This window comes from Macaca mulatta, chromosome 18 (assembly GCF_049350105.2).
Source record: "Macaca mulatta isolate MMU2019108-1 chromosome 18, T2T-MMU8v2.0, whole genome shotgun sequence".
NCBI classification, from domain to species: Eukaryota; Metazoa; Chordata; class Mammalia; order Primates; family Cercopithecidae; genus Macaca; species Macaca mulatta.
This window is the reverse complement of record NC_133423.1, coordinates 42,530,338-42,548,067: the sequence shown is the minus strand read 5'-3', so window position 1 is coordinate 42,548,067 and position 17,730 is coordinate 42,530,338. Positions and strand designations below refer to the sequence as shown.

General features: G+C 37.3%; 1 protein-coding gene and 1 long non-coding RNA gene across 2 annotated transcripts in view; one reads left to right on the top strand and one right to left on the bottom strand.

Moving 5' to 3' along the window:
- The window catches only part of LOC106994506 (uncharacterized), a 45,291-nt gene extending 42,195 nt beyond the window's left edge, over nucleotides 1-3,096 (top strand). The window contains exon 4 of the long non-coding RNA XR_003724495.2: nucleotides 2,106-3,096. This is a non-coding gene — a long non-coding RNA (uncharacterized LOC106994506). The remainder of the gene's footprint in view (nucleotides 1-2,105) is intronic.
- Nucleotides 1-17,730, bottom strand: part of ACAA2 (acetyl-CoA acyltransferase 2) — a 28,898-nt gene that overhangs the window by 5,495 nt on the left and 5,673 nt on the right. The window contains 6 exon segments of the mRNA NM_001266733.1: nucleotides 2,203-2,332; nucleotides 2,881-3,056; nucleotides 4,877-5,024; nucleotides 6,354-6,470; nucleotides 8,072-8,200; nucleotides 11,381-11,547. Of these exon segments, the coding sequence (NP_001253662.1) occupies nucleotides 2,203-2,332; nucleotides 2,881-3,056; nucleotides 4,877-5,024; nucleotides 6,354-6,470; nucleotides 8,072-8,200; nucleotides 11,381-11,547 (867 nt within the window).

Genomic DNA, 17,730 nt, shown 5'->3' with positions numbered 1-17,730 from the left:
AACCAGTTGATACTCAACAACTTATTCTCCCCGCTTATTCATCTGGGATGCTTCAAGTAGTTACCTTGTTTAATCCCATCACTACACACAAGTGACAGACAAGCTTCTAGATGAAGGGGGCAGCTGATACTGTGGGACACCTGGAATGTACAGCTCTGTTCAAGCCCTGAGGAAAAATGACAGTCCTACCACAGTGGCATTCTTTGTATTTTAGGGCAAATATTCAGGCCCAGGAACAGAAGGAAGGAAAACAACCCTTTCTTTGCTCACTGGCTATGCTAATCTATCAGAACCTATTAAATACGGTTAAACTGTAAAAGAAGTATAAAATAACCAACCCATGTCACATATATTTGTTTGATCATCAAAAGCATCTAGGTGTATGGGGAAAAAAAAAAACCAAAAGAACTCTGCTCTTGTGCTGGGCGTGGTGGCTCACGCCTGTAATCCCAGCACTTTGGGAGGCTGAGGCGGGTGGATCACCTGAGGTCAGGAGTTTGAGACCAGCCTGGCCAATGTGGTGAAACTGTCTCTACTAAAAATACAGAAATTAGCCACGTGTGGTGGTGGGCACCTGTAATCCCAGCTACTGGGGAGGCTGAGGCAGGAGAATCACTTGAACCCGGGAGGCAGAGGTTGCAGTGAGCTGAGATCACGCCACTGCACTCCAGCCTGGGTGACAAAGTGACTCTGTGTCAAAAAATAACAAAACTAAACAAAACAAAAAACAAAACCCAGCTCTGCTCTTGGGCTCCACTCTGAACCTACTGAAACAAAATCTAAAGGTGTGGGATTATGAGCGGATTTTGACAATCATCTGGGGTTGGGAACCACTGCCCTAGATATCAAAATAATAAATGCCATAACAACATATGGATGTTTAATTTTTCCACCACCTTCCATTTCTAAGACAAAAGTTATGTTTTGCCAATAGTGGATAGCCGAAAGCTAATAAGCTTCTAAGATTGACTTTTCACAGGTGTTAAAATATCTTGCAGTTCTTGCTGACATAAATTTGAGACACATAGTGAGAGACGACAAGCTATGAACATGCCAGCTTTCTTAGGAATTCTATACAGAAATATGTCTTCTCTAAGGGACATGGCAGCAAATATGGTTGAGTATTAATCCCAAATCAGCGTAAGTGGTATTGTTCAAGTAGAACCCGTAGGCTTACACTGAAGGATCTCTGAGATGACAGGTTGGTAACAGGTTCTCCTCCTTCTCTCTTGGAACCTACCTCAAAACAATTTAGTTACTCAAAAAAGGGCTAAACAATCTGAAATCTATACCCTAGGGCAGGCTTTTCCTTAGAGTGGGAGGTTGTATGTAGGTGGGATAGATCAAAGTTACTGAGCACCAAATTTTATTTTTCCAAGTGAGGCAACTAATTGGTTCCCTGTTCCCCGAGAGAATGACATGAACTATTAAAATTCAGCATCATGTGTGGTTCCTAGTAGTGCATCCAGCAATAGAGTTCCAAATTTTTTCCAGCTAGTACTTTACCAATCTAAATAATTATTTATAAGTCTTTATTTTGCTAATACTCACCTGAGCAAGAGGAATATTATTTTGACTTCCTGAGACTATGCGTTTAACTCACAGTGAAGAGAGCACTTGATTTCAGAGACTTGGATTCATACCCTGGCTGTCACTTACTGATTTGGAACCTTACAAGACAACCTCCCTAAGCCTCAATTTTCTAATTCACAAAGAAGTCTCCCTTACTAGAGACGTGGGAAGACTGAATGAGGTACTTTCATTGTGTGTAAAACAACCAGCAAGGAGCTGTGGTACCACCTTCTCCACACAGCCTTCTCTATTTCACCCCAGGATTTCTCCCATCTCATAATTTATTTTATCTTGTCAGGATCACGTTTCTGTTTCGATTATTTCTGTTATTTTCTGTGTGTTGATTTCTAAACTCTCAAAGGAACAATAAGATATGATTACTGTGTGTTGATTTTTTAAATCTCAAATGGACACTAAGATATGATTACTTCCTCCATGGAGTTTACACGGTCTTGGTTTTTCTATTGTGTCTAGGATAGTTCTTCATAAAGATTTTTTATTTAAACTGATCACCAATCTTCTTTTCTCTACAGGTGACCTTGGTTTGGCCACTTTTTCAGGACTCTAAATGCCAAAGAAGACTTATCTCCAGAGATATTATAGAACCGGTTTGTTTTACTACAAACTTACCAATACCCATGATAGAGGGATCACATCCAGATACAAAGTAGCCCACAATTCTTGCCAGTGGTGTGAAGTTATGCTTCTTAACAGCATCTTCACTAGCTATGATAACAGCTCCAGCACCATCAGCTATCCCCTTGAAAATAAAAATACTAGAATAACTAAAGGCTAAAATAATCCAGTTAATCAAGGTTTGAACTAATGGAGTAGTAGTATCAGGAATATGGCAGGACATAGGAAGCCAGTGCACAATCTGAGATAACAACTAGAAAAGTGGTACTCTGGTGGATGAAGGAGATTTTTTAAGGCACAGAACACAACTTTACTAAAGAAAAAGGAAAAGGGTGTCAAGGAAAAACTTCTTTCTAGATGTGAGTAGATGTAAGAAAAAATACGATGAACTGTATGCATGAGAAAAAAAAGTTTGAAAACCAAAATAAGCCAGTTAGATTTGTTTCCGAAATGTCTTAGTTCGGAAAAAACTAAGAAATCAGAAGAGTATTATATAAATATGAAAAGATTTTGTGTGGGACTATGAAAACCTACATTGATTGAATATGAACACTATTAGTTTAAGCTAAACAACTAAAGACTGGCATAAAAAGTATTTACAAGATACTTCATGATTATCTTGTGTTGAACACATCAGGAAGAACTGAAGCTAATCTGTGTGGTGATACCAACCGATGCATTCCCTGCAGTGACAGTTCCATCTTTCTTGAATACTGGAGGAAGTTTCTGTAACTGTTCCAGGGTGGTTTGGGGCCGAGCATGCTCGTCTACCTGCATTGTCTGTTTTCCTTTCTTTGTCTTCACTTCAATTGGTGCCATTTCATCATTAAAGTAGCCAGCATCATTAGCTGAAAAATAGTAGAAAGACTATCATAAGAATAAAAGAAACATGAATATAAGTCAAACATATTCAATTTCTGATCTACCCTTTCCTCACAGTCTACTTTAAAATTGAGTCTTTATTATTTATTTATTTTTAAGATGGAGTCTTGCATTGACGCCCGGGCTGGAGTGCAATGGCACAGTCTCAGCTCACTGCAACCTCCGCCTCCCCGGGTTCAAGCCATTCTCCTGCCTCAGCCTCCCCAGTAGCTGGGATTATAGGCGCTCACCACCATGCCCGGCTAATTTTTTTATATTTTTAGTAAAGACGGGGTTTCACCATGTTGGCCACGCTAGTCTCGAACTCATGACCTCATGATTCGCCCTCCTTGCCTCCCAAAGTGCTGGGATTACAGATGCGAGCCACTGCACTCAGCCTGAGTCTTTACTACTTACTTACACAACTTATCATCCATATTGGAGGATTCATGATACCATCATGTGTTTATGTAGATGTATTTTGCATCTTTTAAAAATTATATTTTTAAAAATTATATTTTAATTTCTTCACTACAATTTTTTTTTAACCAGGTACTGCTAAGAGTGTTAGCAGCATTTGTCTGTTAGCTATAGACGTAAAGGCACTAAGTGGATTTAATGCCCCTTTTAAACTTCTTTTGGTGAGATAAGCAATTAAAAAGTTACCAAGTTATCTATGCCACAAAGTAATCTAACAAACTTAACAGTGATAGGCAACACGAAGAAATTATGGGAGCAATCACTAATACAATTATAAGTAAAACATCTTACCTACTTTGACCTCCACTGACTAGAATGTACTGTAGTAATCTACAGCTTCGGAAATAGGCTCAGGAATCATACTAACCTAATTTGGGTATCACTTTACAATTGGCAAAATACTTTCTTTGTATGCCCTTAGTGATTTTACAACAACCTTATTAGATAAATAGGGAAAGCAAATATTGTTATCTCTATTTTACAGAGGTTCAGTGAATAAATGATTTGACTGAGCTTGATAACTTGTGCATGGTAGAAGTAGAAACAGAACTGATAACTCTTGACTTCCAGACCAATCCTCTTCTACTATGAACATATAACTAAAAAAACACAGATGAGTTGGATGGCATCAGCTCTATTCCACTTATCCTTCTGAAATGCTAAGATGGACTTTATCCTCATTACTTCAAGCATTTAATACTCCTAAATAAGAGTTTCCACTTGCTTTAACAGTTTAATTTTTAAAATATCACATTTCTTGAACTGCTGTCACATTGCCTGTTTTGGACTGGCACTATAGCAACCTGCTGTGCTACACCAGGGCACTCTAACTAGAGTCTCAGACTAGTTCTAAGTCTCCGAGTCAGGTACAATGATTCTTAATTAGGAATGAGAGAAGGAAAGCATAAAAGACCCAGTGGGTCTTTTCCAAACACATTACCCCTTCTTATGATTATGATATGGCTTGTGGGAGAGGACATCCTCTATATTCCAGTTCACAGTGAGCTATCACCTCTGACAGAGTGTATCATATTCCTCAGCATGTTCTACTGACAACAGGACCAGTTCAGCACAAAATTCAAGGGTCCATCTAGGGTCAAGTAGCAATACCACTTTTTAAGTAGTATTAACTTTTTCAAAACAGAAATTCCCAGTTAATTTTGCAATAATTAATAAAATATCTAATCATCTAAAAACGAATAATGAAAAGATGTAATAATTCTTAAAGGTATGATTTGTAAATATTATATAACCATAATAGAAATGATGAAAATATTTCCTATAGATATTTATTCTATAGATACTGATATTTTCCAATTTCACTCACCAGCTTTCCATCTCTGCTGTGACTGCAGGGCATATTTGTCACATTCTTCTCTGCTTATTTTGTGTTTTACAGCAAGATTCTCTGCAGTCATTGCCATGGGGAGCTGGACATGCTGATCTGTTAATCCCGCCCATAAAGAATCTTCCAGCTATTAAAAGACATTAATAAAGTGACTTGTTAAGGCATTACCTTTAAAAGTAATATATCATAAGTTCTTTAAATAACACTTCCAATAAACAAAAGTAAAATTAAGACTTTCTGATAACCATTTACTATTTTCATATTCCTATTCGGTTCTGGGATATTTTCTAAAAACATGCAATGTTTTTGAGAACATTCAATGTCACACAATAAAATGCACACATTCTCTGTCCCTCTCTAAATATGGGTCTAAGAACAGCCAACAGGACTAGACGTGCATGGTGAGATCACAGAAGTTACCCTCTAATCAAAAACTAAATCCTCAAGGTCATATTTTGTAGAAAACCTGACAATGAGTCTTCATGCAATGTTTTCTTATAGCCACCTTTGTAAACCAGCCCTGAGTTCTGTAATAAAGAGTATATCTTTCTCATCCTGTGCCTCAGTGACAGGAATAGCTGGTTCTATCAGTTACTATGAGGCTGAAAAGAACTTGGGACAGGCTCTCAGAGTCACAGAAAGGTTGTTAATTATTATTCAAGTAGTTAGAGTCTCTGCTAAGTGTGTCCCATTTTGCTGCGTCATCAATGTTTGACTCACTGACTTGTCTTTATAAAGGATATCTCAAATGTGTTTCATGGCTAAAATCCACATAGATTCTCTTAAGTCTCATTCCTTTCAACTTTCAAAAAGGTCAGGTGAGAAACCGGGTGAACAGTGTAAGTCAAACATTACTATTGAAAATGCTAAAAAATATAAAATGTCAGTAGCCCTTTCACATGGAAATGAGAAGAAAACATAATTCTTTATCAGTATTGTACTATCATTCTCAAGTTGTAGCTCTCAAAGATAAAATCAGTTTTTGTTTGATTTGGGACAATATAATCTGTATTCAAAGATGTTTTGTGTGATGAAGAAGAAATCTATTCTGAGATTGTCCCAGAAATAAAACTTCTATAAGTCACATTAAAGATTTAATTACTCAGATTACTTATTGTTTAGTAGGGAGATTAATTCACCCTTTTGTCTATCTTTTTAATCCACTTCTTCCCTTCCTCCATCTCTCCCATGCCTATGGCCACTTACACAGGATAATTATACTACTAGAGGTCTGCTGAGATAGAATCTAATTTCATATGGGTTAAAAATGTCAAAACTAACAACCAAAATAGAGTTTTGAAATAGTTTACAAACTTCTAATCATTCATATCTTGCCAATCCTCATCAACAAAATTGGTATCAAAATTAGTTTTCACTCCCATAAAAAGGTACATTGTTAAAAATACTTATATAATGCTAATAAGAACTAATTCTTTTAAATTTTTATGGTTCCAACCTTGATATCTGATCCCAGCTTGGTTCCAAAACGCACATTTCTGACACAGTAGGGAGCTTGGCTCATGCTTTCGGTTCCTCCACATAAAACAACTTCAGCGTCTTTAACACAAATTTCCTATTTAAAAACAAACAATAAAAACTCCTTTAACCGTACCCAATGTATTAAGAAACATACTGATTTTACAAATTAATGGTAAATACAACAAATATTGTACCCTAGCTTACAGTGTCTCAAAAGGAAATGCTTTTAAAGTAACTGTAAAGCAAACGCTAACGTATCCATTACCAAGACGTAGGGGGAGAAAACTAAAAGGTTTCAATCATGTTTGCCTGAGTAACAGGCCCTACCTACATTTGGCTAAGAATAGTAATACTTAACACAATATAAACCTTGAAAATCAACAGAGATATTAATATCTGGCATAAATGTACAGCAGATAATAAAGGACAAACCCTTTAAAAAGGCAAAAGAAAAATTTATCCCATTAATGGAGGTATCCGAACGAGACCAGAGATTTACAAGAACTAGTTCAATCTAGGTGGCTCATAACAAGGAAATCATTTCATTCTTCCAACACTTTCCACTGTTTGCCTTTCTCAGAAAAGCAGCAAATAATGAGCCTCTAAGAAAACCTGATGTTTCTTAAAATTATTACTAAGAAAAATGAGGTCCGTATTTAAGATATATCGTTATAGAAACAAATTAATGTGAAAATTGTTTATTAAAATACGCCTCTGTCTCTTATTTTGTTTGTAATAAAATGAAGACTTTTACAAATGAAATTGAATTTCACTTTACTCTCTTCCCTGTGTTCAAAGAAACAAATGTATTTAACCAACCATCCTTTAAAAAGGTCAAACTAGTTTGTATTTCTAACAGCATCATTCACTTCCTTTGAAATAAAACACATTTCCTTATCCTCTCCTAAATTCTTGAGAGTTCCTGCTTGCCTCACAGTCTTTATTCAGTGCCTCACAGTTAACGCTCACAGACCTGGGTTCAAATTCTACGACTCAGTAACCTTAATGGCTTTTATAATCAGTTTCCTTGCCTGTAAAATGAGAATAATAATAGTTCTTGCTTCATAGGATGGTTGTAAGATTAAGTGAGATATTGAATGTAAATCTAGCAGGGTGCCTAGCATGTAGGAAGCACTTGAAAAGAATGATGAACATATTAACTTTTAAAAATATTGTAGTAAAGTATATATGTATATAATACCATTTTAACCATTTTTAAGTGTACAGGTCAGTGGCATTAAGTGTATTCATAGTGTGATGCAACCATTACCACCACCCATCTCTAGAACGCTCTTCATCTTGCAAAACAAACTCCATATCCATTAAACACTAACTTTCCCTCACCAGCCCCCGGGAACACCATTCTACTTTCTGTCTCTATGAATTTGACTACTCTAGGTATCTCAAAGAAGTAGAAACATACAGTATTTGTCCTTAAACATACAGTATTTGTCCTTTTGTGACAAGCTTATTCCACTTTCAGGTTCATTATTAGCTTTTTTTTTTTTCTTTTTTTTTGGAGACAGGGTCTCACTCTGTTGCCCATGGCTGGAGTGCAGTGGTATGATCATGGTTGACTTGACCTCCAGGGCTCAAGCAATCCTCCCTAAAGCTAAAGTGTTATATTGCAGTGGGACATTTCTTCTAGTAACTATTAACATATTTTCAGAGAATTTAAAAAAATGTTGTCCATACCTGACATCCATTCACAATGGACTGGAAACCAGAACCACAGAGCCTATTAATCGTGAGAGCTGGGGTCTCCTTTGGGACTCCCACACGCAAACCCACATGCCTTGCCAAATATATAGCATTTGAAGAACTCTAGAAGAGAGAAGGAAAATAAAAATAATATCCTCTATAAATCTAGTAATTAAGAACAAGCACCAAATACATGGAAATGTTGGCAATCTATCAAAAATGATAAACTATATGGCTCTAAGGTAGGACAAAATACATCTAAGTACAGCATATTATATCTAATACATGTTTACAATTTGACTAAAAACTATAGTCAATAGGGTTTTTTTCTATTTTTTTATTGGGGTAAAATACACATAACACAATTTACCATTTTAACCATTTTTAAGTGTATGGTTCAATGGTATTATTTAAATATATTCATAATGTGTAACCATAGTCAATTGGTTTTCAAATATATTAAAGATAATTGCCACTTAGAGAAATCCCACTAAGTCCTTAATATAAGACAGAAATTTATAACAATTAGAGTTATTTAAAAATGGAATAGGCTATCCTAAAGTAGTATGCTCCTTAACAGAGGAAGTATCTGAGGCTGTGGTTCTCAACCTTGGTTGCAGGCTGGAATAACCTAGGAAGCTTTATTACATACTCATGCTCAAGTTCCTAAGCAAATCAATTAAACCAGAAAGGCTGGAGGTGGGGCCTGGGCATCAGTAGTCACTTTTAAAAAGCATCCCAAGTAATTCTAATGTAAAACAGGCTGAGAACTGCATACTTAGGGAGAAGACAGATGAATGATTGGTCAGGAGAGTAAGAGGTAGGAGTAGACCACCGCTCCCCAAACTTTAAAATGCATACAGGGGCATCTTGTTATAATAAAATGTAGGTTCTGAATCAGCAGGTCTATGTCTGCCTGAGATTCTGCATCTCTAACCATTTCCCTGGTGAAGCTGATGTTGCTAGTCCAAGAACCACACTTTGAATAAAAAGAATGCCTTAAAAAAAAAAAAAAAAAAAACAGTAACAACCAAAAATATTAACAGCCTGTTTTGGAGGCTGTTAGCAACAGCAAAAACAAGTCTGACAAAAATGTAAAAAATTGGTCTATCAAGGTACAGGGTTTTAGGATGTTCATTGTACTATTCTTTTAACTTTTGTGTAGGTTTCAAGTTTTTCAAAACTCAACAAATTCAGTACATTTATAAGTTAAGGGTTTTGAATGCAGATGAAACTGGGAGGAACTCAGTATAACATCAATTAATCTACTAACTTTCATTTGTTGACTGAGATGAAATTATTTTACAAATTAATGTCATTAAAAAACTTCTTGGTCAATGGATATTCTTTTGCCAAGGTTTGTCAAATATTGCATATCAACAGAATAAAAAAGATTTACACGATCATCTCAGTCAACAGAAAAAGCATTTGACAAAATCCAACACCCTTTTATGACAAAAACACTGAACAAACTAGGAACAGATGGCAACTTTCTCAATCTGACAAAGGGAATCTATAAAAAATCCACAGCTATCATCATACGTAAAGGTGAAAGGCCAGATGCTTTCCCCCTATAATCAGGAATAAGACAAAGATATCCGTTTCTTATAACTTCTATTCAACATCGGAGATTCTAGCCAGGGTAATTAGGGAAGAAACAGAAAAAGAATCCACATTGGATTTCATTGTTTCTTAAAAAATAAGTAAAACTCATTTATTCCAAATGATATTTAATAATATTAAACTCAATTAGAAAAGCAGCTTTGTGGTATTTGTCAAATGTCATTCAAAGCATATTCTGTTCTCTCTCAACCATAAAGGCCTAACCCCAAATATTTACCTGTTAAGCACTTAACATCCTTACAAGAAAACTCTATCTTGGCCTGACAGAAAACTTAAGGCAAGAAAAACTGTCTTTAGGAACAGAGGCACAAACACAATTAAACTAATACTATTTAGAGTGACTTTGTGTTATAAAGTTTGAGAGAATACATGCTGGGAAAAAAAAATATTTTAGAAGGAAAACTTTAAAATTCTAGAAAACACAAAAACCAAAAGTATCCAATTTCTATTTAATCTGTTCTAATGCCTTCTTAGGTCAGAGGTAAAAGCTACAAAATAAAATAAAAATAACAAAAGACAATATCGAGAATTCTTTACGAAAATATTTTAGGTTCAACAGACATAACTGCCAAAGAAAAAAAGTCGCTGCTTTTTCTGGATGTGAAGATAACACAATGGCAATATGAACAGAATCAAGTTCAAATGCAAGGCCTAGTGATTTCTGGGTCCATTGTCATTCTCTTTCCTTTAGCAATGATCACATCATTGACATCTTTAAATATATATATCATATATACATATGTGTATATATGAAAGATATAGAAACTGATCAAATATATATATATCTCTATATATATCTATATATATGTAATCTTTTTCATTAGATTATTACCTCCTTTTAGTCCACCTTGGGTACCATAGCACCTATAATAGCCTCTAACTAGGTATCCAATAAATGTTTGTATACTTTAAAGGAATTCTGAATTTTCAATTACCTGCATATGAGTGATTGATTTTGTACATCACACATAGCAAGACAGAGGGTAAGGAAGCATCTTATTTCTTACAACAAACACTGATCAAGCTCCTACAATGTGTAAGAAAATTAGGGGAGGTGTGCTGTATTGCTTGGGTTTACTAAGGTGGCATACAGAGAAAATCAGTTAACTTCAAGTAAGCCAAGGAAGTCAATCTGCTATTTAGGAAGCACTGAAATGCATCCCAAGTCAGATAGACATACAGTTTCTAGAACATATGATGCTTTGAATTATGCATGACATTGATTCTGGAGTCACAGAAATTACTAAAATTACGAATGTATGAAGTCTGTAACTATTGGCTGGGAGTGGTGGCTTACGCCTGTCATCCATCCCAGCACTTTGGGAGGCCGAGGCAGGCGGATCACGATGTCAAAAGATTGAGACCACCCTGGCCAACATGGTAAAACCCTGTCTCTACTAAGAATACAAAAATTAGCTGGGCTTGGTGGTGCACACCTGTAATCCCAGCTACTCGGGAGGCTGAGGCAGGAGAATCGCTTGAACCTGGGAGGCAGAAGTTGCAGTGAGCCAAGATTGCACCACCGTGCTCCAGCCTGGCAGCAGAGCGAGACTCCATCCCCCCAAAAAAAAAAGGTCTATAACTATTAACTTGTTTACCATTATGATACGTTAAAGGAATTATTTTTAGAAACTGATCAAACAAGCAATAGGAGTGAACACCTTCCTTTACCCTACTAACCTGCACGACATTGCCTATAATCACACTGTCAACAGTTTCAGGTGAAACTTTGCCAGCAGACAAGGCAGCCTTGGCGGCAAATTCAGACAAGTCAGTAGCAGTGAAGTCTTTCAGAAGACCTCCATAAGCTCCAAAGGGCGTTCGCTTAGCAGCAACGACAAACACACCTATTGCAACAAGAAGAGATTTGTAAGCCATCACAGATTAGTAAATACCTCTAAAAGCTTCAAATAATCTCACCGTGAAACCTTACACAATTTAAAATTAGATGACGGAAATTTCTGTTAGGCAATAATACCTAGAATAAGTCACACCCACGGAAGCAGAGTCTTAAGGATCACCAGTTTGACAGTTTGATCTTTACCTACGTGCAGGTACCAAGAACTGCACTGCATGCTGTTAAGGAAGGAGACCACCACTTCTCCTGTGCACCACCCCCCACCCCTTGCCTAGTTTATAAGACAGTAGGAAAAGAAAAAAGCAAAAAGTTAAAAAGAAACAGAAGTAAGATAAATAGTCAGATGGCCTAGTGCTACCACCCGGCCCTGGTAGTTAAAATAATGATAATAATAATAATAATAGTAATATCAATCCCTGACCTAAACTACTTGTGTTATCTCTAAATTCCAGACATTGTATGAAAAAGCATTGCAAAACTTTCTGTTGTGTTAGCTTATGCATGTAGCCCCCAGTCACATTCCCCACCCTTGCTCAATCTATCACCATCCTTTCACGTGGACCCCTTAGAGTTGTAAGCCCTTAAAAGGGCCAAGAATTTCTTTTTGAGGGAGCTCTGCTCTTAAGATGCAAGTCTGCGGACGCTCCCAGCCAAATAAAGCCTCTTCCTTCTTTAAGCCGGTGTCTGAGGAGTTTTGACTGCTGCTCGTCCTGCTACACTGTGATGTAAAGCCATTCTGGTTAGACAACTTTCTTGTTCTCTGATGCTTCACAATGCTAGAAACATTTGTTGAGAACTAAAATCCTTCTATGTGCTGGAGTATATTGTCTAGTATTACAATAAAAGAATCTCCAAACTAGAAGGTGCCTTAGGGTTGTCTGAGGTCAACCACTCACTCTATTAAGAACTCCCTCTAAAAATTCCTAACAAAAGCTTCTCTCTAAACCTCTGCCAGAAAACTTTCAGTAGGAGGACATACTCTACTGCATGAAGCAGTGTGCTGATCAATGGACAACATAAACTAATGATATTGCTTATTTTTTTGACAGAGTTTCACTCTTGTCGCCCAGGCTGGAGCACAGTGGTGCGATTTCGGCTCACTGCAACCTCCGCCTCCTGGGCTCAAGTGATTCTCCCGCCTCAGCCTCCCAAGTAGCTGGGACTACAGACACCTGCCACCACGCCCAGCTAATTTTTGTATTTTTAGCAGAGACGGGTTTCACCATGTTGGCCAGACTGGTCTTGAACTCCTGACCTCAGGGGATCCATCTGCCTCGGCCTCCCAAAGTGCTAGAATTACAGGTGTGAGCCACCTGCTCCCAGCCCCAACGAATGATATTTCTTTATATTGAACTAACTCAGCTTACAAAGTCTTCCATCCACCAATTCTAGTTCTATCCAAAAGCACCAACACAGATAGCGATGTAGTTTATAGAATATATGCTGCTTTGAATTTGAATTACATATGCCACCAGTTCTAGAGTCACAGGATGACTCAAGTTACAGACTGCAAATAATAAGGTGAACTATTATAATACCTAACCTTGTTTTTTACTAACTTTGTTTTTACACTCTCCCTTTCTCCCTTAATCACCTAGCCTTGTTTCCACATGAATAAGCTCTTCCTTAGCTGAGACAGCCGGATGAGGACAAACTCCCATTTGGCTCCGTTATTTGCAAGGTTTCAAGGACTCCTTCATACCAAAGAGTCCAATTAACGGATAAGGTACTGAAGCAAACAATGTACAAGTTCCCAGGGTTTTGCTCAAGAGATAACACCATAAAGCCTTGAGTTTGTGTCCGGCAGAGCACACATATATAACATCTTATGAAAGATTTAGAGCCCCTGCACCTGGAACTGTTTGTTTCTCTGTAACCATTTGTCTTTTCAACTTTTTTACATGTTTTCACTTCTGTAGAATTGTTGCAACTGAGCTCCCCCTCCCCTTCCTAACTCGAAGTATAAAAGAAAATCAAGCCCCTTCCTCGGGTTGGAGAGAATTTCGAGCGTTAGCCGTCTCTCGGTCGCCGGCTAATAAAGGACTCTTAAATTTGTCTCAAAATGTGGCGTTTCTCTAACTCGCTCAGGTACAACACTATTATCTTTTACTCTTAGAAAAAAAATGGGCAAAACAGGTTACCTTCTACATGTGTATCCCCCACCTCCAGTATCTGAAGTCAGCTAACCTGTAAGTCCCCAAACCCAGTAACTCTCATCTCAGGTACATTAAAGGCATTCTTTCAATAGTTCTTCATTTGACATTAATTCTGACTGCTTTCCTCTAAAGACACTAGTTTGCCAACATCCTATTAAAATGTGTCCCTTAGAATACAACAAAACAGCATGCATTTTATCTAAACACAAAGAATACAGAGGAATTATCTACACATCTATTAATACACACTAAGACTATACATTTGCAGCATCACTATTAGTTAAATCGGTGTCCTTGTATGAATAAATGAAAATCACCCCTTCCCAATCACCTACTACCATCTGCCAAAAAAACTTGTGACTATACAAATATATGATTATGACGTGAGTGGTACTCACTCATCATCATTAGAGTTGTACAGTGCAAAACTGGCATATCAGTAAGCAGCATCAGTTATAGCCATTTCATCATATTGACATTCATTAGGCGTCTACTAAATACCAGACATTTTATCACTTTCCACACAAAAGCTAATCTTCCCAACAACTCTGCAAGGTAAATATTATAGCTAACATAGAAGGGACACTTACTATGCAATAGACTTCATGCTAGCACTTTGCATATACTAACTTTATTCTCTCCAAAACAATCTAAGTGCACACTTCCACATCTTGTCAAGAAATTATGGGACTTTTGGCAATGGGTTTGTGATAAGATACTGACCTACAAATTAGACTATTCAAGCATCATACCACTATTGGTATCTAAGTATAATCTTCCAATTTATGTCTATGATCTCTTTCATCAAACAAACCAGACCTAGCCTAAAATATTTCTATTTTAACCTCTCTTTTCATTCCTACTTTGAGAAATTTGCAGTTTAAAGGAATATCAGGAATATCAGATATATATATATCAATATATATAACTATAATTTAGAACAGATCCACTCAGCTTTTACAGATACAAATTCAGATAGTTACAAAAGGCCATAAATACTAGTTGGGTGCATTACAAATGTTTTGTTCCGGTAAATGGGTTATTCTGTACCATGATGCCTTCCTGAATCTTTTCAAGTTTCTTCTCATCCTCCTACCTTAACAGTCTCTGCCTATTTTTATATCAGTGTTTTCTTTTTTTTTTTTTTTTTTTTTTGAGACAAAGTCTTGCTCTGTGCCCAGGCTAGAGTGCAGTGGTGTGATCACAGCTCACTGCAGCCTCGACCTCTGCAGCCTTGACCTCCCCAAGTCAAGTGATCCCCCTGCTTCAGCCTCCCAAGTAGGTAGGACTACAGGTGTGTGCCACCACACCTGGCTAATTTTTACTTAGTATTATTTTTTGTAGAGATGGGCTCTTGCTATGTTTCCCAGGCTGGTCTCGAACTCCTGGGCTCAAGCAATCCTCCCACCTTGGCCTCCCAAACTGCTAGGATTATAGGCATGAGCTACTGCACCTGTTCTATCAGTGGTTGCTTTATTTCATTCTTCTTTCCTCTTTCCATGCCTTCCTTCTAATTTCATTAGTTCTGCTTCTGGTCATGGCCTGCTATGCTCCTATCTGACCAACCCTCCAACAGAAAACAATGAAAAACTCAGGACAATATATGAGAACAACTACTACCTGCAGGTCTTGGAAATGAACAAAACTAGACAGGTAAGGAGAAGAGTTGATACTTAGAGGAAGAGAACAGAACAGGGTAAGTGCCCAATTTATTTATAGCAACTAACTTGAAGATTAACAGTCCGTGATGCATGGAATGGCTAGAACTCTGAAACACACAGTCTTACTGGCTTGAAGAATCAGAGAATAAAGTTCATGGTAAGCACAGCCACTAGAAAGTGAAGGAGAATCTGGGAAAGAGGAGCACCATAGAGGGAGATTCCAAATTTCACATATAAACTCTGCCAAAATATTTGGCTGACTCTTTAGCCGTTTATGTGTAGGTCAGACCACAAGCACCTAAGCCAAGCCTTAAAAAACTGAACTTAGATTTAAATTGTTGCCTACTACAAGGGGAGACACAGTTTATCATGGGGGTGCATGGGGGTGATTCTGCGTACAAAAAATAAATAGCCAACCAATGAATAAGTCAATTCTGTCTGCAGGATTACAACAGAATCCAGTCTCCATAATGTTTCATCTGCAATGTTCATAATACAATTCAAAATTAATCCACATATGAGGAAACAAAAAATATGACTCATTTTCAAGAAAAAAGACAATCAACAGAGACCAACCCCAAGAAGACCCAGATGCTGAAATTAGCAGACAAGGATTTTAAAATAGCTACCTATTATAACTATGCCCAAGGATGTAGAGGAAAATATGCTCCTAATAAAACACATGACATCTCAGCAAAGAAATACATACTATAAAAATCCAAAATGGAAATTCCAAAACTGAAAAATAACTGAAATAAAAAATTCCCTGGATGGGCTTAACAGCAGAATAGAAATGAAAGGAGAAAAATTCAGCGACTTTGAAGATAAATAGAAATTATCCAATCTGAAGAACAGATGAAAAAAAAGATTAAAAAACAAAGCCAGAACCTCAAGGTCTGACAAAGGAGGAGGGGCAATTCACTGGAAAAAGGATAGTCTTTCCAACAAATAGTGCTGCAACAACAAAACATCCATATACCAAACAAAAAGAATCCAGGCAAAAATGTCTCGTGGCTCAAGCCTATAATCTCAGCTACTCAAGAGGCTGAGATGGGAGGACTGTGTCAGGATAGGAGTTTAAAATCAGCCTGGGCAATACAGCAAGATCTCCATCTCTAAAAAATGTAAAAAATTAGTTGGGTATAGTGGCATGTGCCTGTAGTCCCAGCTATTCAGGAGGCTGAGTTCAAGGCTACTGTGGGCTACAATCAAGTCACTGCACTCCAGCCTGGGTGACAGAGTGAGACCTCTTACCTAAAAAAAACAGAAATGAAAACAAAGAGATCATAGACTTAAATATAAAATGCAAAACTCTTAGAACATATGAGAAAAATCTACATGGCTTTTGGTTTGGTGATAACTTTTTAGATCTAACACCAAAAGCAGGATCCATGAAGGGAAAACTTAAGTTGGACTTCTTAAAATTGAAAACTTCTGGCTGTGTACAGTGGCTCATGCCTATGATCCCAGCACTTTGGAAGGCCGAGGTGGGAGGATTGCTTGAGCCCAGGAGTTTGAGACCAGCCTGGGAAACATGATGAGACCCTGTTTCTACAAAGAATTAAGAAATCAGCCGAGCGTGGTGGTGTGTGCTTGTGGTCCCAGCCACTTGGAAGGCTGAAGCGAGGGGACTGCTAGAGTTCAGGAGGTCAAGGCTACAGTGGCCGTGTTCACACCACTGTACTCTAGCCTGGGCAACAGAGTGGGACCCTCTAAAAACAAATGAATAAATAACTTCTGCTCTGCAAAAGATGCTGTCAAAAGAATGAAAAGACAAGCCACAGACTGGGAGAAAGTATTTATAAAAACACCTAACTGATAAGGGACTGGTATCCAAAACATACAAAGTGTTCTTAAAGCTCAGCAATTAAAAAAAAAAAAAAAAAAAAAAACAACAACCACCCACACAACCCAATTTAAAAATGGGCAAAAGATCTGAACAGATACCTTACCAGAGAAGATATACAGATGGCAAATAAGCATATGCAAAGATGCTCAACATCATATGTCATTAGGGAATTGCAAATTAAAACAACATGAGATACTACTACATAACTATTAGTCTTTTGGATTTTAGAAAGGCTAAAATCCCAAACACTGACAATACCAAATGCTGGTGAGGATGTGGAACAACAGAAATTCATTCATTGCTGGTGGGAATGCAAATGGTATGGCCAGCTTGGAAGACACTTTGGCAGTTTCTTATAAAACTAAACATACCTAACCATATGTATCATGTTTCTTGTATTTACCTAAATGATTTGAAAACTTATGTTCAAACAAAAATGTGCACACAAATCTTTATTCATAATTGTCAAAACTTGAAGGCAACCATGATGTCCTATTGGGGGAAAC